The sequence below is a fragment of the Nipponia nippon genome, unplaced genomic scaffold (assembly GCF_047370975.1).
Source record: "Nipponia nippon isolate SJK-2023a ecotype South Korea unplaced genomic scaffold, ASM4737097v1 scaffold_3, whole genome shotgun sequence".
NCBI lineage: Eukaryota > Metazoa > Chordata > Aves > Pelecaniformes > Threskiornithidae > Nipponia > Nipponia nippon.
Genome location: NW_028262347.1, coordinates 113,265,197 through 113,286,162, shown reverse-complemented (window position 1 = coordinate 113,286,162; position 20,966 = coordinate 113,265,197). Strand labels below are relative to the sequence as shown.

The window sequence follows — 20,966 nt, the reverse complement described above, 5'->3', positions numbered from 1 at the left end:
AATTGAGGTTAGGACTCAGACTAAGCCCAACCCTACTTCAGAAGGGCAGAGAAGGGTTATAACCACACGCTCCCCTAGCAAATCTAGCCCAAATTGGAAGCCATTACTAGATAGTCCCTGCAAATGTGACTTCAGCAGGGATAAGTGGGTAGGGTTGCAAGTTCAGCCGTTTGGCAGTAGTAGTGTCTAAAGAGGACAGTTTGCACTAGGTAACTGCATCTTAGCTTCAGAGACTACACTATCTGTTTTAGCCTTTACAGCGCCTCACTCCTTTCTGCACAACCAGTCCAGTGACTAATAGCTACCTGGAAAGACAAAGGAAAAACTGTATTTAAAGACAACATTGCTTGCTTTTTATTTATTTTCAATACACCAGTATTACAATTTTTAAACCAAGTAACAAGGTCAGTTTAGGGACTGCTCACGAGCAATGCCTACAAAGAGGCCAGAGATAACAGAACATCACCTCTGAGTAAAACCAACATTTTCCTTCACACGATATACACGGCCAGCAATGACTTTCCATCCCCTGCCCGAATCCAGCAGCTCCTCCTCCTGACAGGAAAGAGTGGAGTTCACAGAAAAATTATCAGCCTTTTCAGCACAGATTTATTCCCCATTATGAAATGCAACCACAGAAGAGCCCGCACCGAATTACACTAGCTTCCCACAGCTCACACTGAAGAGAAGCACTGACACTTCAGCAAGCACGTGCCTGCTGGCACCTCAGAGCCCGTAGTCACATGCCTCAGGGCTGTTCTTCACATAGAGCTGGAGGTAACCTTTGAATGTCTGTGGGTCAGTCATTGTAGCCTTGACAGCAGGGTCCTCCTTCATGGCCTCCATCCAGCGTTGGAGCTTTGGGGTGTGACTCAGAGAGCTACGGGAAAAGGAAAGAGACTAACGCAAATGGGAAACTTGGAGAGCATCAAGGAAGCAAAACAGCCTGAGAAAGTCTATTTTACTGCGTGCTTTTCTTTCTCCCTCCCAGTATAATTTTCAGCTCAGAGCAAGTGATGGAAATACATATCAGATCATAGAAGACAGACTAGCATTTGGAAAGTAGAATTCTTACAGAGCTTGTGCACTAGGCAAAGCTGAGCAAAAACACAAATGAGCACCTATTGTGCAAGATATCAGCATGTTTTTGCTTACGTTATCCCTGCTGCAGAAAACCACAGCTCTTATTTATCATCTGCTCTGAGTTGAGGGCAGAGGCTTGTGCACCACTGCCTCCCTCTGGAATGCTTTGTTAAAGGTGATTCTTGAAACAAATGCTGCGTGCAGTGGTCAAGTCCTCCTCTTCTCTCCTCTCTCTTGCATACCAAGACAAGCCGTGCAGTTTGTACTACCCTGCAACCCAGCAGCTCAGAACACAGACACAGTCTATTGAGGAAACTGAGGATTCGACTAACAGACTAAATCTATAAACCCACTCAGACACATTTGAAAAAAAAAAACAAACAAACCAAAAACACACAACTGTGGCAAATTGAAAGCTTAACAGTGTAATTTATTTTCATTCTCTTCCGGCAGGTTGACCCAAGTACTGTATATTACAATTTCCAACTCACAAGTTTAGTTAATGCATAACTTCTCCAGGCAGCATCCTTCCTTAACGTGCAACAGCTCAGATCCTCAATCATTCAAATACCTTAATGACTCTAGACCTATGCTCCTATATTGTTTGCAGTATTTCCCCTTCCAATCAAGGGTCACACAGGAGACAAAGTCAGTCACCAACCCATCAGTAAAGCCCTCATTTTACAGTGCCAGAAGTTTCAATGCTAAGGATTCCCTGCATCTTTCTTGTTCTTCAAGAATGCTTCAGGCACCAGGGTGAGGCTAACTGTTCTATACCCCTCCATCACTTTATCACCCACTTCCTCATACAAGCTGACTCTTTAGTCCTGTTTTAAGCCAGCTATAAAACAGTTTTCCTTTGATACAATTTCCCTAGATATTAATGCAACACCATGATAACTGGAGCTGTTTCAGGACATAACAGACCAAGACATTTATTTATATATTAAAAAATGCTATTACAACACCGACAGATCTATTAGCTACAGCAAGGTAGGATACAGTTTACCCATCTCAAAACAAAATCACCCTCCTTTGTCAACCTAGGACTTCTGAAGAGAAGCAGAAGACTGCATTTCAAGTCTGAGGTTTTGGACCAAGAAATTTGAACCTAGGCCTCTGTAACTCCATCCCTGTCAAATAAAGGCCATTTTCATCTATAATGTTAGGGACAAAGTCCTATATTTTGATCACTTTTTCCAGATCTGTCAAAATTATTTGGTAGGAAAACAGACCTGGTGAAAGAAAGCCTGTTTACAGAAGATCCCTGGACAACTCATCTCTCGTTTGAGAAGATGCTTCCCCCAAACTGTAACACAATACAAACCTTCTTCAGCAGCCCCCAAGAGTGGCCCATTGCTGCAGAGTACATGCAAAGAATATTTATGCTGAGGTACTTCAGTATGCACTAGAAGCCAGGCAAGGTACTCACTCCTTCAGCTGGAATGGTTCCAGACGTTCAAACCATGGCCAGATCATGTAGTCAATCATGGAGACTGAATCCCCACCGTAAAACACAGTGTTACGTTTGGATAGAATCTGTGAAGGGTGAGAGACAACAAATGCCCTCAGAAGGAAAATGACCGCAGCAGGACACTACAGTAACAAAACATTCCCACCTCTTGGTGGAATGTAGGCATACTGAAGGGATCAGACAGCAAATAATGCAGATACAGCACGTTTCTCCTATGCACGCAATATCTGGGGAGTCAGAGCTAGTCAGCAAAGTAGCTGTAGTATCAAGCTTAACTATTTCATACACTGTCAGTCCAGCTCTTCACCAGTGGTTCAAAAACTCCCACAAAATATGAATCACTAGCAAGCTGCAGCTTGTGCACAAACAAAAAGGAATTTAGCTGTCAGAATGTGTCAGTCTGTGATTTCTTACTTGTCAAAAAGCATTAATGGCACAGACTAAACAAACATAACAATGCACGTGCATTTCTCGAGCAATAATGCAGCTAAATTTAACATCCAGGTAAACTAGAATGCCATTTTAGCAGGGACTCTTTTCCCATGGCACTTGAGGCCAAGTGGTGTCAGGAAAGCATTTCTAACATTACATCTAGAACTGGATTTGATTCCAGGTGCAAAGGGAACAGGAAGCAAGTCTAACATCCACATACACCAGAAAGAGGTCCTCACAGCTTGGCACAGAAACCACAAAGAATCCAGCAAGTTCTCCTGTTACATTTGTTTCTGATATGTTTCAAGTGCCACGGTCATCCAAGTTTAACATGCTTTAAGGAACCTCCAGAGCTTGGTCTCTTCTTTCATAAGACTAGTCCCTCTGTTTGCAGGCACTTTGGCATTTTAAAGGTGAAACTCGAGAGACCATACAAATCTTTGTCTTTTTGGACACACAACATTAAACTCCTATTGCATTTACTCCCTGTCCCCTAACCCCCATGATCTAGTAGAAATTTTAAAGCAGTCCTTCAGGAAGCATCGAGCTGTTTGAATTACCAACTGCCTGGCAGAATATAACCCAGCAAGTTGCAGAGACGGGAACACAGCTCCCTCTGTCGGGTAGCAGCAAACTTAATACAGAAGTGTTTCAAAACACTTCCCTTCTTGAATGTCTCTTCCAATAGGCTGAGTGAAGTTTGCATGGCTCTCTTCCTTCCTCCCATCCTCAGCTGACCTTCAGCTGCTGCTGCAAAATCCTTCAGGGTATAGTAAAATAGAGACACTGAAGGAGCAGTAAGTATTTCACAGCATTAATAAAGCAGGAAGAAGGTTAATTCTTCCTTAATGTTTAATAGATCTGTATTTCAGGGAAGTGAAACACACATAGCTTCCCCCAAGAACTCATTTGTCATCAGCACTACTCCAGCATCAGCCTGATCAGAGAGACAAGACTACCCTGAAAACAATTTTACTTTGGCAATTCAAGGGGGTGTGGAAGCAGAATGCACAGGACTGTTAGGAGAATTAGGAAAGTACTAGAAAGCTATTGGTAGCTTTGCACCAGAAGAGAAACAAACACTCTGGAGGAACACTTCTTGATCAAGACAGACAAGCATAAGTCATGGCTGCTAAAGACGCAGAAGGAATGGGTTCATGATAAAGGCAAGTCTGGCAGCTGTTCAGACTAGCCAAGAACCATTACTGACACAAATCGTGAAGTTGCTAATACAGTACAAAGCCACCTGACATTTCCTGGCGCTCTGCTGAAGCTGCGTTACACCACTGTAGCAGAACATGGCCCAGGGCTGGGTTTCTGCAAGGGACAGACTACATTCTGCTTCCCCAACAAAGATAAGCTCTTGAACAAAAAAGATTTTCTATCATCACCGGGGTATCTGCACCGATTTCAGCAGAGCTACAGTGCAGATGCTCTTCAGCAGCTCAGAATCCTCAGCCCTTGCTCTTAGAGCATGCTGCAAGGTCTCCTTACATTTAAAGCAGCACAAAGAGATCTAAGACAACAGCAGTCAGCTAGAATTCAAAAAAAACTCCACAAGTCCTCACAGCCTTCATCATACAGATGAAGTCTAGTTTGACTACTTGAAATTTACTCTAATGGTGCTGTTGTGCATCTTAGGCTGGGGGAATAATTTGAAAGATTGTTCATTGCTGTAGCTACCAACTAAATGAGAAGACATCTAGCTCCGAAGGCCAAAGCATGAAAGAAAAAAGGGATCATAGAGTGACTGGCAACCTGCTCGTTATCATGAAGTACTCTTACCTCTTCAAGTTTGCCGAACTTTTCAGCAATCTCTGCTTTCAGTGCCGTGGCGTCCTGTCCATCTTTGACTGCCACAAAATACTTGAAAACTAGGGGTGTTATCTATACAAAGGAAAGTATACAGTTTAATGTTCTTATTGCAATAATACGAGCACATCACTCAGAGCTTAAAATGTTAAGTTAGATGCAAATTTAAAGAGTCAAAGTCCATTAATAAACATCTTTTATACCTCAGAAAAGGTAAGCAAAGGCTTAAAGGAAGAACGAATGCAAATACTAATAAATTTTAGTCTTGTAATAAGAGGAGAACAACGAAAAGAAGAGTATGTTTCCCATTTGCACACACCACCAAAAAAGGTAGCAAGGTGCAGAGTGGTACTCTTTTCCCAGTTACACATTTCTGAAATCCAAATGCACTTTAATTATCAACATTTAAGGTACTTTAAGAAAGAGATATGCAGCCCAGGATATGCAGGTTTCTACAGACCTGCACATTTTCTAATTTGGTAATTGCCAGAGAAATGAGCATACAGGACCAGAAAGTTACCCAGTGGCTAAGCTTAACTAAATTATTTTCTTAAAAGCTCAGACACAAACATTTTTCTAAGATCTTGTCATTCATATAACCAACATTCAGTGCACATTTCGTTTCTTGCAACACGCTTCCCTGTATCCCTCTTCCCATCACACCTATTCAGAAAAGCCTGTTGTAAAAATATCCTCCCTTCTGTCCCCCTTCTTTGTCCACATCTCTTTGCATCTTCTGTTACTTCCTCTCCTCTGCTGCCTCATATCCAAGCTGACTTCTTTCACTTCCTAGACCCTTCAAAGCACATCCTTGTACAGAGAGGTTACTTCCAGTCAGCCACAGTGCCCACCTCCAACCCCTACTGGGAGCCAAAACCAGTCTCCTTAGACATGTCCCATGTCTACAGCCACCTGCCACCTCTTGTCCATGGTTGTAGGCTCTCTCAGTCAGGCACTCTTCACATTCTACATTCATGCAGTACTTCCTACAGAAAGACTCGGATTAAAATACAGCAACTGTCACTGCCTAGGTGTCAAGCATTCAGCTGGTTTGGTTGACTAACCTTTGGTCTGCTGTAGGATGCTCAAAATCCTGCCTCAGTCATACACACTTTCACTAGCTTGGCTGGCTTTCCGCATCCATCCCCGCACATAAATGCTGGGAACAATTTAGACACACAGTGGTTTGTACGTGCTCACAGCAAGAGACCCCAAATAACGCCTCCGGTTATTTAAATGCTTGTGCTGGTTTTGGCTGGGATAGAGTTAATTTTCTTTATAGTAGCTAGTATGGGGCTATGTTTTGGATTTGTGCTGAAAACAGTGTTGATAATACAGGGATGTTTTAGTTACTGCTGAGCAGTGCTTTACCTATTAAACTGTCTTTATCTCAATCCGTGAGTTTTCTCCCTTTTATTCTTTCAATTCCCTCCACCATCACTCTGGGAGGGAGTGAGCGAGCAGCTGTGTGGTGCTTAATTGCCAGCTGAGGTTAAACCACAACAATGCTTTCCCCAGACACAAGACCTGTCTTAAAGGATGAAAGCAGCATTGACAACAGAGCTGCAGATTTTGGTGGTATGGTAAAGTAAGAAACTAATCCCACCCTGATCACACAGTACCTTTGAGAAGTGTTCCAAGAGCATCTTCTGAAAGGCTCGCTCATATGGGTCTGAAGGCATCAACTTCTTCCCTGGAAATGCTTCATCCAAATATTCGCAAGTGATTGGGGACTCATAGATCAGCTGGCCCTTGCTGGTCTCCAGAACAGGAACCAGCCCAAAGGGGTTCTTCTCAAAGAACCAGTCAGGTTTGTTCTTCAGATTGATGTTGATTACTTCATGGCTAAAAGAGCGAAAGAAACAAGACCCAACAGGCTCAGTTCTGCTACAGTCCATTCCACACCATGGCAAAATGCAGTCATTACACCTCAACAGCTACAATACTTGAGAGGCTGAATCCTCACTCCCCTGCTCTCCCTAGCCTTCCCTCAAGTCCTTTGCAGGACTTACCATTTGACACACAGAAATACTGCCAGGGAGCACTTCCCTTTGCTGGAGAAAATCAGCACTGACTTACAATGAGTTGTCACATGAAAAGACACATGAACAGCCTGCAAGCACACAACAGAGGCAGCCCTTACAGTCATGCTAAAAAAAAAAAAAAGGTCAAGCTCAAAATGCAGCACACATCACATGCAGGTTCAGGGGCATCCTAAGAAAGAAACACTTGATTGCAAATAAGCTACACTCCAATTAAGAAATGCAGCTGAACTTTAATCTGACCTTACACCAAAGAGCAAATCAGGAGAGCATTCCACCTATCTTCCCCACGTATGGCCTTACACAGAACAGGTGTTTAGGGTAAAGGCAAATAGATATCAATAAAAAAAAGACACATGGGAAATATGTCTATGTTATATTAACAAACCATAAGTTATACGCTGTGTTATGTGTGACCCCAGAAAATTCCTAGTAAGCCCAAAGGTCTGCTAAACACAGCTGAACCTTCAAAACAACTGAAAGGTTACCAGAAGGTGACTACCACATTTAGGTAGCCATAAAACCCCTCCAAAATCACTATACTAAAACAAACCTCCCAGTTCCAAAATCAGACCAAAGACACTAAATAAAGACAGAGTTAAACTGACCTGGAAGTTTTAATGCACCTACTCTTTTGAAAAAAGACCCAAGAAAAAACAAGACAAACAAACCCAACTCTCATCTTGCTGTCAGGAGAACTGAGTGGTAAGGATTCACTCTGCTAATGTGGACTCCCAGCCCAGTGCTGGCTAACAAACCGTTGGCAGGCCTGGGACTTGGTGGGAATCAGAAAAAGGCAGAAAAACCTGCTGCTTCGAAGCTGTAAACCATGGGAAGCATTAGTCCCCGTTTCAAAACACTGAAATGACATGGCTATCTTGAAAAAGAAACAAACACAAGTACTGAGTTCCATTAACTTACTACAGCACAGGAATGAGAAGACGTTATAGGAACACAGTACATTTCCTCTTTTAAAAAGGCCCCTCGCTCACTATTGTGTTTTCCTAAGCAATAACATAACAGAAACACTGAATATTCGTACCTCCTAGAATTTTCACTACAGCTTGCATCAAAACCAAACAACAACATACGTTAAGGTTCTACTCACATTTACCCAGGACAAGCTCAAATGCTATTATTGCAAACATTCAGGATGAGAGGTGAGGAAAAAAAAAAAACAGCTTAGGGTTTTTCCCTACAGATTTACTTTGGGCTTTTACATAACTGATTTCATACACAGCCTACTTATTTCCCACTTCAGCAAGCCGCCCCTCCCCAAAAAAGTCTTAAGAAGTTCAAGCTTTATGGCAAAATCACCCACAGAAACCTCTTTTCGTTCAGTTCTTTCAGGGATGTTTAATTAAGAGCCATTGAGGATGCCCAGGCAAGCTTGAACCGCCCCCTGCGAGCACCGACAGACCGCCGCGGGAGCGCGGGGTGTAGCGGCACCGGGGGAGCGGGGCGAGGGAGAGCGGAGCAGGGCGGCCGGCGGGCAGCCGCGCACCGCCCCACACCGGCCCGCCGGGAAGGCCTCACCTGATGCCCTTGGAGCGGAGGACGAGGCGCGTCCTCTGGGCGAAGGGGCAGAACCGCATGCTGTAGAGCCGGATCACCCCCTCGGGCACAGGCCCCGGGGCCGCGCTGCCTGAGGAGAGAGAAGAGAACCGTCCCGGCCGTTACAGCCATTACTCGCCCCGCGCCCCACTCCACAGGCCGCCCGGCCCAGGCGATACGGCAGCCTGCCCGCCGGGGCCGCTGCTTACCCTTGCCCAGGCTGCGAGAGTGATCGCCCGCCATCCCGCCGTGCTGTGCCGTGCCCTGCCCCGCCGCCGCCGGCCCCGCCCGCGGGGGGCGGCCGTGAGGAGGGCGGGAACCACCGCCCCTCAGCGGGGCGGCGGCCGCTGCTGGTGTGCGCGGGCAGCGAGCCGGCTGTCAGGGCCCGTGTGCCGGCCTTCCTTTCTTTCTTCCTTCGTTCCTTCCCCCGAGGGTTGTGGGCGCCCTGCCTCAGGTGGCTGGCGTCCACGGACGGGGGAAAGCTCGGGTTTGGGTGGGAGGGGCGCCGCGCACCCCGCTGGTCCCTGCTTGAGCTGACCCGTCCTCCCCCCCGGGGATGCTGACCCGCTCACTGGGACGGGCTCTATTAAGCTGCTCTTAATGCTCTCTTCTTTATAATCACCCCAGCTGGAACTCCCATTTACATGGGAAACCTATGGCAAAACTCCACCCCATATGCCTGTTGTTTTTCAAGTGGTGCCTCCAGTAGCTGGTGAGGCACCAGGCTTCCCTCAGCGCCTCCATGGACAGGGCCTCCCAGGCCAGCCCTTCTGCCGCTACAGCAGCGCTGCATCACCTATTGCCCTTCAAAATCCGATCCAGTCCCACCTTGAGGATAACAAGGAGGGATTCTCTTGCCTGCAGCTATTCTGCTTCATGATGAAAACCCAAGAGGAGGCAACAGATAACCTAACGGATAAGGGGACGCAGCAAATGTTAGATTTAATTTAATTACTACCTTGCAGTCATAGAGGGATTCATGCTCGGTTCTGCAAATATGACCTGTGGGAGCATCAGTATGTGCATAGAGCAAAAGAGAGAACAGAAGCATGAACTGAAGTCCTCTCCATCCCTTTTGCTCCTTCTTCAGTTGAGGTGAGGGCACCAGGGCCTTCCTTGTATCAGCTTTTTCTGGGGTACAATAGTGGAAATGGAGGAGCTTTCCTCTTAATGTGTTTCACACACTGTCCAAGTTGATGTATGGTCCCAGAAGTAAAATGCTTCCCTTCCTGGGGCTCCGGACACTTCCACCCAACCTTCAGGTCAGAGCTGTACGTTATCAGCAAACGGCACATTTGTAGGCAGTGGAGGGCTGGGGCAGTCATAGCTGAAGGGAGGGACAGTCCTGGCCCTCCTGACAATGGACACGTCTCTGTCAAACCCCCAAGGCAGAATAACTGGAGCTTCTCGGGTTTCCTCAGTGGATCCATGCTTGCATAGTGGGGAAGTTTTGCCTGTTGATGACTTTTGGTTTAGTTTTGTCACTGTAGTTGGGCCTCAGGCATCATGTCACAAAGACCAATATTTTCCATGGTGATCTCTCCTGCAGGCAAACACTGAGATGGCCACTAGTAAAGTGACCATGAACCCGACACCATTATCTATTTGAATAGAAGAACAGTATGATTTTTTGTTAAGTCATTGCCATTTGATTGTGTAATTAATAAGCAGCTCAGCAGTGAAAGGGAGTGGTAACTCATTGCACAAGCCTGCCATGCCCTAGGCAAACAGAACCTGTATGTAAGATGTTCTTTGCCAACAAAACAATTTCTCCTACCATTAAAAAAACCCTCTGTTAAAGGACGTATTTCTCATTCCTCTGTGTGCCTGCCCCTAGGAAAGATTCAGCAACATTTTGGGTCATGAAAAAAGAGAAAATTCATTGGAAGTTTCTTTTAGCAAATAAGAACGCAGGCAGTCTGCTAACCCACAGCCCAGAGACAGGCACGTAGGATCCCAAAGCAGCCTCACAAAATCTGCGTGCTACAATAGCCCCGCAAAGGCACCACGGGAAAATAAACTCCTTTCCTCATCCTATCTTGGTTTTGCATGGCATACAGAGTGCCTGTGGAGACCAGAGGTAAGGTACAGGCTTGTCCTGCTGCCTCTGGAGAGGAGTGCTGCTCTCCATCGCTCCTCCACGGCGCTGTGGGTATCAGAAAACTGCACACTGCCACTGCACAGATAAGTAATAACGAACTAACGCAAGCAAGACACTATAAACAACATGTCTTGCTTTAGGAAAGGGGGAAAGGAGATATTATTGCTAATTCTGCTTTTAAAATACTTGGAGGTTCTTGCTGTGTTACCATGCTAAAAGCCGTAAGTATATATAGAGATTATAGTTGTACTTTCTTTTCTTTCCAGTGGCCAACTTCTCAGCTCTCTTTGAAGCTTCAGGAGCCCTGTCTTACACATCCTGAGAAAACCACCCCAGGTGCAGTACTTTGTGAAACGAAAAACAAGAGAAGCGACAGGAGAAGGGGTACGGCTCTCTCACTAAGCAAAGGGCCAAATGCCGCTGGAACGGGAGCAGCGAGCGTGCGGCCGCAGCACGAGCCCGCAGGGTGGCCAAGGAAAGGCACCCATGGTTGCTCCAAGGCTGACGCTCTTCTAGGCCTGGTAAAGCTACCCGCTTTCTAGACACAGCAGCAACGATTGCCCAGGTTAACAAATATCAGTGACTCACGGGCAGCATTACCGCATTAGCCGCAGGTCGGTGCCTGTGTGAGAGCGGCTGGGGAGGCTGCAGAGAGCGCTCCTCACCACTGCGCGCTCCCCCTGCCCCGGAATGGATCCCTGCAAACCGCCTCTCCTACGGCGGCTGGCCCTTTAAATACCTACCCGTACTCATTGGTTGGCTGGCGCACGGGCGCGGGCCAATCAGCTGTCTGTTTCAATCCTGGCGGGAGGCGTTGTGTCAGCTAATAGCAGGAGCCGTTCTTGTTCCTAAGAGACCGGTGTAAACAGGCTGGTGGTGGTGTGAGGTAGATGGAGGCGGCCAGCGAGGAGCTTCGCGCCGAGGCCCCGGGGGACCGCAACTGCCCCTCGGCCGAGGAAGCCGCGCTGGAAGTGAGGTGGGGGCCGGCTGGGACAGCCCGCGCCCTTCGGGCCTCCGTACACGCCACACACTCATGAGCCCCTCGGCCCCGGCGGGGTGCCCGGTGTCCTGTCCTGTGCCCCCGGGGCCCAGCTCCCCTCACCCTGGGTCAGCTCTATACAGCTCTCAGAGAATAGGGCAGGTCTAGCAGGGAGAGGAAGGGAGGCCGCTGTACTGTGGGTCTGTGCTAGGGCGACAGGTAGTTGCTGGGGGAGAGGGAAAGAAGCACTTGCACTGCAGCATACAGTAGAGACTGAGCCTTCGGTGGATTTGGATGAAACTTAGGTTCTCTGCCCTTAGCACAGGGAGGCTCTGAAATGGGGAGTAAGTTTTAAGCTGGAGCTTGATGAGTTGATAAGAAGTGTGGCACGAGTTGTTGTCTTTTCCAGTGTAGTAGTTCTGGTAGCACACAATCCTGATGAACTCTTGGGGCATGCTTTTCTTCTCAGTACCTGGGCTCGTGAACCCATACAGTTCACTTGTGTTCATGGCCATATCTGTCTTCTGTTTTACCCAGACTACTTCAACCTGTAGAATTTCCCTGGCTGTTCTATACCTCCTAAACCCCACTGTCATGATCTCCTACCATGGCTCTTAATTTTCCTGGTATTCTAAGTCCTCACTCCTGCCTTTCTCTCTCGGGATCTTAACCTGCATGTCAGAGACCTTCAGGTTTCCATTTCCCACAAACATAACCCACATTATGTATAGAAAAGCACTTCTCTTCCAGAGCTCTTGGCAATCCAACAACTTGCTTCTTGGTTCTGAATAAATAGGAGCTGTAGATGAATTAAGCCCTTCCTGCCCCACCTTGGTTGAGACTTTCACAGCAATCTAGGATGTTTAGATATTTTTTCTATGTAACAGGACAGATGTTTAAACTTCCTTGTCCATTGTAAGTATTTCAGCTGTTTCATCGATGCTTATGGGACATAGATCCATAATTATAGGTGCACCAGTTCTTAATGGAAAGAAAATGATTTGTTTTAGTAATAGGAGAAACAGGCTTCAGCCTTAACTATTCTGATACTTGCAGAGTAAAAAAGATACCATCTGAAGCATGTCATTGCTATTCAGAGGAAGTCCCTTGTGCAAACTAGTGTTACTTGGAAGAGCTGTGACCCAGGTTTTCTGCTTTGTGAAAACACTGTCATGAAATGAAAATATTATGCAAAATAAAAAAAGAATTTAAGCCCTATTGAATGTGAAGCAAAGCCCGTTTCCATAAAATAGAAAAGTTTAAAGTTTGCCTTTCTTACAGATGAATGGTAGCAGCAGTAGTATGCATATCAGTTTTAGAAGAAAGTGACAAAAATTATTTTGGAGTGGGCAATTGGAATGCTGTGTTCTGTGTCTTCAGAAAACACAGAACTTTGACAAAACTCATGGTTTCATATAATCTGTTTTGTATGAACTAGCATTTTTCAGTGGCAAAATGCTCTGTAAGTAAATTTCCAAGCAACTCTAATTACTTTGCCCCATCTACGTTTCACCAGCTGTCAAAGTTTTTGACTGAAATACTTCTGACACAATGTTTATACAGAACCGGAGACAGACACAGCATGGAAAACATGTGGGTGAGCCATGGCTGATTACCTGGCTCGGCGTGTACTGCACCAGTCATAGCTGACATCAGATAACAGCCTGAATCCTTGCCCCCTTAAGGCGTTACTGGTTGTATAAGAATGATAAATTGCGCTGTCATCCCATTAATTTATCCCTGCATACATATTTTCTAGACTTCATTTTATCTCTGCAAACAGAAGTTAAAAATACTTAATTTCCACTGATTCAGACCTAGTGTTGGAGAAAAGCATAAAGCTGGTCCTGTGAGCACGTTCATAAAGGTCTGCTTATGTGCCATGGTGCGTCATACATCTAGTTCTCGTGTAAAAGGTCCGGAAAAACATTAATCAGCTGAAATGTCTCCTCTTTGTTGCCATGGTATTCAGTTCATCTGCATGAGCACATGGTCAGTGTGCTCCCACTCCCTTCTGGCTACGCTTACTCCTCTGGTGTGTAGCGAAAGAGGCCAAGTCCGGAAACTACTCAGAAAAGATAACGAGAAGTTATTGCTGGATGTGAATATTGTAAGACTAGTCATTTAAAAATGTTCCTAACTATGAGAGTGCTGAGTCTGTAGCACAATCTTCTAGTAAGTACAGATGATCAGCAGCTGAGCTGATCTTATGACTGACTTATGAAAGGAGTGTAAAAACGCTGGTTGCAATTGCAGAGGACAAAGATCTCATCCAGTCAAATGCTCTTATTTGGGAGAAGAGATGGAAAGTTTCTGAATAGAAATTAGAAGAGAAGGTGCTAACAGCAGTGTTGTACACAGAGGATATTTGTTACACTACTGAAACTTTTCTAACAGGGTACTAGCAGACTAACCTGTGGCTCAGTCAGACGTCTTCACTTAGTGGTAAATGCAAATCCCTTTGATAACAGGACCCTGGTGTTTATCCACACTAAAAACATCTGCAGGCAGTTATGAATTTGTTGAGACGTTGTAAGTTCATAAGCTGACTCCTCTTCAGTAATTTATTTCAGCCCTTGTGTAATACATCCTGTTTACATTCCAAAGCTTTACCATGTTAAAGTGCTGGTATCTTTAAAGCAGAACAGTCCTTCTAGTTAGGTTCATATAAACACAAGCCATGCCTTTGTATTTTTTATTTTACAGGGATGAGATGAACTATGAAAGTGTAAAAAAGTTAAGCAAACACAATTGGGTCCCTAGTACAGATTGTACCTGTGTCATTCCTTCAGGGTAAAGGTATACTCTATTACTATGATATATGATTACAAAAACAGAGTTTGTGAACTGGCTAACTTTATTTTTAGTGAAAACTGAAAGAAATACAACCATCTCTCCATGTTCTTATGACAGTCCTTTGTGCTCCATCAGGGTAAGATTGACCCTATGTTTTTGGAAGCACTGAACTGGTGATTCATGGTACTGTATCTTGAAGTTACTGTGGTTTTGCAACATTGGTACAAGGATGAGTCCAACATCCCAAGTATCCGTTCAGTGTAACTTAGGCTACAAAATTCTGTTTTTCACAATATTTTGAGAAATGTGTGTCTTTGATTAATGTTTTAACATTCAGTTGCTCTTTCTTAAGTTGGGTTCAGGGCTTCACAAACACGAACTTCAGCTTTATCAACAATCAAACTGTCTGCTACCCTTGTGGCAATTACATCCTCTTCCTGGACATTGAAACAAAGAAGACGACAGTGCTGCAGTGTCAGACTGGCCAGGTGGGAGCCTTTGCAGCAAATGGGAACAGTCAAGTGCTGGCCTTTTCAGACCGGAAGCTGAATCCCATCATATACATCTACACTTTTCCAGAACTGAGTCAACTGACAGAATTAAAAGGTAGTCATGTGGTAACCCTCCCCATCACCATTTCATTAAAACAATACTTAAATCATCCAGTTTCTGAAGGGTTTTTTTGGTAAGACTTGAAAAACACTGTGACAGGAAACTGTCTCATGACAAGATGCGTGGAAAGCAGTGGAAAGAATTTTCCACTGCGCTACTTTTAGTTAGGCTCAAGCTAGGGAGGAATATGACAATACAAAATGGAACTGTTACAAAGGGAAAACAAATGGAATGAAATGGAATTCATTTTAGGAAAATACGGTCAGAATAACAAAAAAAATCATAGTGCAGTAGGCTCCCAAGCAGACTGCTGAAAGCCACATTGAGAAATCTGAGATGTGAGAGGAATGAGGGTTCTTGCAATTAAACTTTGGAGTCTGGGATCTAATATAGATTTTTGCCTGCCTCATAACATTTCTCTATTTAGTTAAGTTGTTCACGCTATCCATGTTTCAGTGTCCTTGCCATATAAATAAGGATCATACTATTTGCTTATTTCATGTATATGAATGAAATTATGACTGCAAAGGATTTCAGGGTACTTGGAGAAAAATACTTTAAAATTCTAGGTATTATTGAAAAAAATTGAGAAAATTCCAAGCAGTGATACATAGGGAACATTTTTATGATCAAATCAAAACAATAATCTGGAATGAAGCAAAGGAATCAGGGGCCTGAAGAATGTCTTTGAAGAGTTAAAGTGGCTATAAAGGAACTGAGTACTCTATCTGTGATAGTATACAGTAAAGTCCGGGGCAATTAAAGACCATGTTCTTTATTTTTACATTTCAGGTAATGCTCAGCTGGACTACACCTTACTTGCATTTAGTTTCACAGGCCCATATCTAGCCAGTTACTCTTCAATCCCAGAATTTGCTCTTTCAGTATGGTAAGAGTAAAAAAAATTCTCTAATACCATTTACATTTAATTCATGTTTTTGTATATGTGCTGTTTTAGCATAAATTAAGCTAACAAATGTGGAAGACACACTGGTTGCCGCCGCCTTTTTTTTTTTTCTGATTGATCATAGTCTGCAAACTTTCTGTACCAAATTTGCTGGGTTTTTTTCTGGCATTAGTAGCCACTAGTCAGAATGACTGTTACTTTGCTACAGCTATTTTCTACCTTCAGCATCAGTTAATTATCTGTTCACCCTTGGAAGTTGAATACCATGCTGTTTGTGAAAGAAAGTTGCTTGCTGAAGAGACGAAAAGCATTCTAAAGCTGATTTCTACTTTTTTGTCCCCCTGGACTGTTCAGTGGTTCTCTTAATTACTTATGCTTGATCTTAGTTCTGTCTTATAGTTTTGCTCAGTGATTACACTACCATGGGTCACTGGGTTAGGTCATCATTTTTTGCTCATTGTCATGAAAAGAAATATTATATAATGCAGTACAGAAAGTGAGAATATTTATTTTTTTTCATTGTTCTGTAAAAATATAATCCTGCTCGTGCCTCCATTGCCAGCAAGCTTCTGAGCACTTCTTCAAAACAAATGGGGAGGGTGGAATAGGAGGAAGGCAAGCAAGGACATGTAAGGAATATTCTCTATACTCCCAATTTAATGATGACCTTTTCTTGTACAATGATTAGCGAAGAGGCAGAAACTCCTGTAACTTCAGAATTTTAGTACTGATAGTAGATACCATTACAGGTGCCTCTTCTTTATCCCTTATGAAGAAGAATAATGTTTGCTGTGAAGTCTGATTGTATGCAGTAGTTCAGGAAGGATGTCTGTGTGTATATCACAGTAGAAACCAAAAAGACAGCCTCACTGGCCTGAAGAGCTTACATGCTTGTCACTTACAGCAGAAATACCACACATGGTCTAATGTGATCATTGTGTGCATTTAAACAAAAGTCCACCATCTTGAAAGACTTCTCTAGATTATCTTTAAAACCGGAAATATCAAGAAATGTTTAAATGCTTTAAAGTAGTGGCAATTTCCAAGGCCAAACAATTTAAACCTATTTGAATCAGCATGAATATGACTATCAGCAGCTAATTGTCATAAAAGAACCATCCTAGATTCTAGTCCGAAAGGATTTAGTAACAAAATTGAATTACTTTACAATATTAAACTTAGAATTTATAATAACTTCAACAGAGGTGTGTGAATTTACTGTGAGACCAGGACCTTCATTTTTGCAACTGGGTTATATTGTGCATTCATTGTAGAAATGTGTGTGTACAGTTGAAAGAAATCTCAATGTTTAGCATTCTTAATGTGTCATTACAATATGATGATTGCACAGTTCCTGTATTTTAAGCAGATAGTTTGGAATCAGAGGTATAAGAGATGTTTTTAAAGTTATGTCAGTCTCAAAATCTAGAAAGCTTATGGAGAGCTAAAAGCTGCCTTTCATCTGAGGTATTTTATCCCTAGATCTTTATTCTTTTCTGTTCAAAGGAGAGGCTTAATGCCAGATTCTTTTTCAGGTACATGTACCATATAGTTTCAGATCTTAATAAATTATCTACTATAAAAGAGTGTTGGCACTATCTGTTAGGTATGAGATGAGAACATGCTGACAGATCTTTAGAGTGAGCAAGCTACACTGGTATCTTTTAAAGTCAGAATTGCAGCTTTCTGTAATTTTAATGAGTTACTGTGTGTGTAAGTGTGACGACTACTCATTTTTTGCATACGCTATCAATATTAACCATCGTCTTGCATCCTGGTCTATTTCTGTGAGTGAATTTATTGCAGGCCAGAACAACAGGATTATACTAAATCCATTTACAGCAGCGTATGCATTTTACTTTTTTTTCCCGTCAGCAGTAATGACAAATACTAAGCTATAAATGTTATTTAGATTAACAGTCAGATATATTGTCCAAGAAATTAAGAAACAGTTTTAACCATTTTCTTCAGATGATGTTAATCAGTTCTTGGACAGCACCTAAAAATGCAAATACAGTCAAGAATTAATCTGGATAATGGAGAAATATGCAAATTAGGTGGTGAGAACATAAAATAGGTTACACTGGACAAAAGAAAAGTCAGTGGAAAGCAGATTCCCAGGCTTGTGTCAGCTAAACATAACAGCCCCACACACATTCTGCCCTGTTTTGTGCTCAAGTTAGCTAATGCAGTCATAGCTTGTATGTCTGCATTCACAACACAATTACTGTATTACCTAAGTAATTCATCCATAGATAATCACAGGCTGACTGTGCTTTATTTCCTAATTACAATACCTTCCAACTGCAAGCCTGCGAGCATTATAGTCATTATTTTACGGATAAGCAAGGCTGAGGTCTGGGGTGCTGAAGAGTTAATTGTTTGGGCCCATTCAAGTAGTCACTAATGGAACTGATGAAAAAAAATCCATGTCTCTTGACTCTGTTGGTCTTTTCACAAAAGGAAGTGCATGATAATGTTTCTAAAATGTCAGTTTTCAAAATTATTTTACTATTCGATCTTTTTGTAGCAGTAATAATTTTATGTGTGGCTAATTAACCACCTCCTTTTCATTCTCAAGAGGACCTAACTTGTTTGACAGCAGAAATTTTTTGTCAGTGACAAAGTATTTGTCTTCCAAACTTGATCTTGAATGTCAGTCATAATCACATCCAGATCTTTGGCTTGAATGTTTTTGACTTATTTAATGGATTTGATTTTCTTTTACTCTCCTTAATGAAGGAACTGGCAAGAAAATATTCTCCTGTGCAGTGAATCTCAGCCAGGGGTAACAGTGACCTCTTTAAGTTTTAACCCTATGAATTGGCAACAACTGTGTTTTGTTAATGAGAGCTCCGTTACTATCTGGCATATTGAAAGGAATAATGATGAGCATCACCTTAAGCGACAGTAAGTGGAACACCCTTCAGGTTAAAAGAAAAATCTAGAAGTATATTTTAATAACTAAGACTAGCAACCTACATCTGTTTGCAACGAATTTAATCCAATTTAGTTCACCTAGCAATGGCGATCAGTAATTGCTAAATCACAACCAGTGTGAATCTATCTAGTCAATCAAATGAATTGAATTTATGATTTCATTTCTTAGCACTCATATGTCCAGATTATGCACCTCATGAAGCTAATACTAATCAGCTGCTTTGGCAGCCTCCATCAAAAGCTTCATGACTGAACTACGGTAGTGCCTGGACTGCTTTCCTGCAAGTGGCTATGTTGAGCATTGCTTCTGTAGCTATGAAACCACCAAATTTAGATCAAGTTGCTTCCTAGTAAGCACAGTTAAACAATATGTTGTTGTAATCACAAATTATACCAAAAGCAGTTATCAGTTTTCTCTGTGATGTACAGCTTGTGTGGCCACTTTACAGGTCCAGAGAGGGTGGCTCTGTCAATGCAATTCACTGAGCACAGCAAACCTAGAATTTAGTTAGGCTAAAATGTTTTTTGAGGCTGGTATAAAAGTAGTATGTATCATACAAGTTGGAGTCCTTGAAGTATAACACCTATGCTGTTTCCGTGGCAGCTACTCTACAATTCCCAAGTGTGTTTCATCTCATTAACTATGAATATAACCAACATATTGCCACTGAGACAGTTATACTAGTGAAAGTATAGACAAGACCTTAATTTGCAGTCTGAAAAGAATACTGAAGGGGTTTTTGCCTTTTGTCATTATAGAGTACACATGTGAAAATACATATATGCTCCTTTTTCCTCACTTTTCATTCCATTCAGTAGAGGTTAAACCTCCACTGAGCATTGTTTATTTTACGTAAATTTTTTCCAAGTCATAAATCAACGTAGTTTGCGAACTATGGAATCCTCAACTCCTGCATTGTAACCACCACTCATACACCGATTACCAGAGTGCAATAGGGAAATACTACTACTAATTTTTCATCATCGTTAAACTTTCTCCACGTAAACATTAAGCATGAATGCTCACAGCATATGCAAGTTAGGTGTGTGACTTTATTAATCCTGGTTAATAAGGAAAGAGTAACATAGAATAGTTGTTCATATAAGGCAACAAGAAAAGACACTGAGCTAGAACATGGCAATCTGTTTCTGCCAGTTAGGAACATTCCTCTTTTGCAGTAGAATTACTGTTACTTTTCAGTGAAATGGTATGTGCCATGTAGAATGATTGCCTACAACAATCCTCCATTACTCTTGCAGAAGTAAAGCCCGTTGACTGAGTTGGTGTCTCAAAGTTTTGAAAACATGTTTCTCAGTTTTGTATCAGCATTTACTATTCGTAATATTTCTTCTCCTCAGACAGTGTCTCTTGCTTTTTCACAGCCCTGTGAAACTCCCTGATGGACAAGGGTCTGCGAGTCCTCATACGGATTTGTTTTTCCCAGTTTCTCATAGTGAAGATCCATACCATGGCCCTGATTTGCCAGTTTCAGCCATTGCTGGACTGGTAGGAGATGAAGCAGAAACATTCATGGTAGTTACTGATTTTTTTCCTTTTTACTATTCCAAGTCATTATGCTTTTTATGCAAATAGGTGTTAATAAATTAATAATTTTAATGTCTGTTAAACAGGTACAACCCAGTAAATAGGTCTGTTGTCTGAACAATATTTTTGAAATCCATTTTGACAGGAGACTTACTAGACATGGTGCTACTGCACAGTGCAGTACAACGTAGAGATTTCTGACACAGGTCCTAGCACAGTAATATATCTGTGCACTGGAGGTACTAATCTGTATCCCAGAAGCAGTATAAGCATGTCAACATTTAACCATGCCCAAGCGAATATGACCTGCTCAGACCTTGAAAACCTATTCCCATGCTAAACTGATAGTAACCTTCAGGTATCCTTACTTCCCTTTGAGATTTGTTTTCTTTTTCCCTCTGAAAATGTCTCAAACTAAGGAAACATTGAAGGCTTTATTCCACACAGCAACCCCTGCTTCTGAAATACATTCCCATACCACTGGCAGTGTTGGACCTGCCCATTTGTCTCACTTGTATTTGATCATTTACTTGTTAGCCTCCCTTGAGGTGCCTCTTTTGAGAGGCTTCAAAAGTGTTCTCATTTTGTTTGAAATTTACTTTCACCTGACTACCAACTAGAAGCACCTGCCAGTGTGAAAACATTTAACTTGCAAACCTGGGATTCTCTTCTAAGATTAAGACCACTG

At 42.8% G+C, this 20,966-nt stretch overlaps 2 protein-coding genes across 2 annotated transcripts in view; one reads left to right on the top strand and one right to left on the bottom strand.

Moving 5' to 3' along the window:
• Positions 1 to 330: 330 nt before the first annotated feature.
• LOC104022320 (glutathione S-transferase omega-1) lies at positions 331 to 8,775 on the bottom strand. Its single transcript, XM_087766870.1, has 6 exons — positions 8,607 to 8,775; positions 8,380 to 8,488; positions 6,424 to 6,646; positions 4,775 to 4,876; positions 2,516 to 2,622; positions 331 to 880 (listed from the first exon to the last, which is right to left on the bottom strand). The coding sequence occupies exons 1-6, from the start codon at positions 8,638 to 8,640 to the stop codon at positions 727 to 729; spliced, it is 729 nt and encodes a 242-aa protein (XP_087622996.1). The 5' UTR covers positions 8,641 to 8,775; the 3' UTR covers positions 331 to 726.
• A 2,606-nt stretch (positions 8,776 to 11,381) lies between these two features.
• Positions 11,382 to 20,966, top strand: part of CFAP43 (cilia and flagella associated protein 43) — a 49,791-nt gene continuing 40,206 nt past the window's right edge. The window contains exons 1-5 of the mRNA XM_087766871.1: positions 11,382 to 11,474; positions 14,626 to 14,879; positions 15,678 to 15,774; positions 18,535 to 18,702; positions 20,116 to 20,266. Of these exons, the coding sequence (XP_087622997.1) occupies positions 11,389 to 11,474; positions 14,626 to 14,879; positions 15,678 to 15,774; positions 18,535 to 18,702; positions 20,116 to 20,266 (756 nt within the window). The 5' untranslated portion in view covers positions 11,382 to 11,388. The remainder of the gene's footprint in view (positions 11,475 to 14,625; positions 14,880 to 15,677; positions 15,775 to 18,534; positions 18,703 to 20,115; positions 20,267 to 20,966) is intronic.

Coding starts and splice junctions, on each gene's coding strand:
- LOC104022320 (XM_087766870.1), bottom strand. CDS start 8,640: ATGGCGGGCGATCACTCTCGCAGCCTGGGCAAGG. Junction 8,489..8,606: donor CTCTCGCAGCCTGGGCAAGG/GTAAGCAGCGGC, acceptor CTCTCTCCTCAG/GCAGCGCGGCCCCGGGGCCT. Junction 6,647..8,379: donor CTCCGCTCCAAGGGCATCAG/GTGAGGCCTTCC, acceptor TCGCTCTTTTAG/CCATGAAGTAATCAACATCA.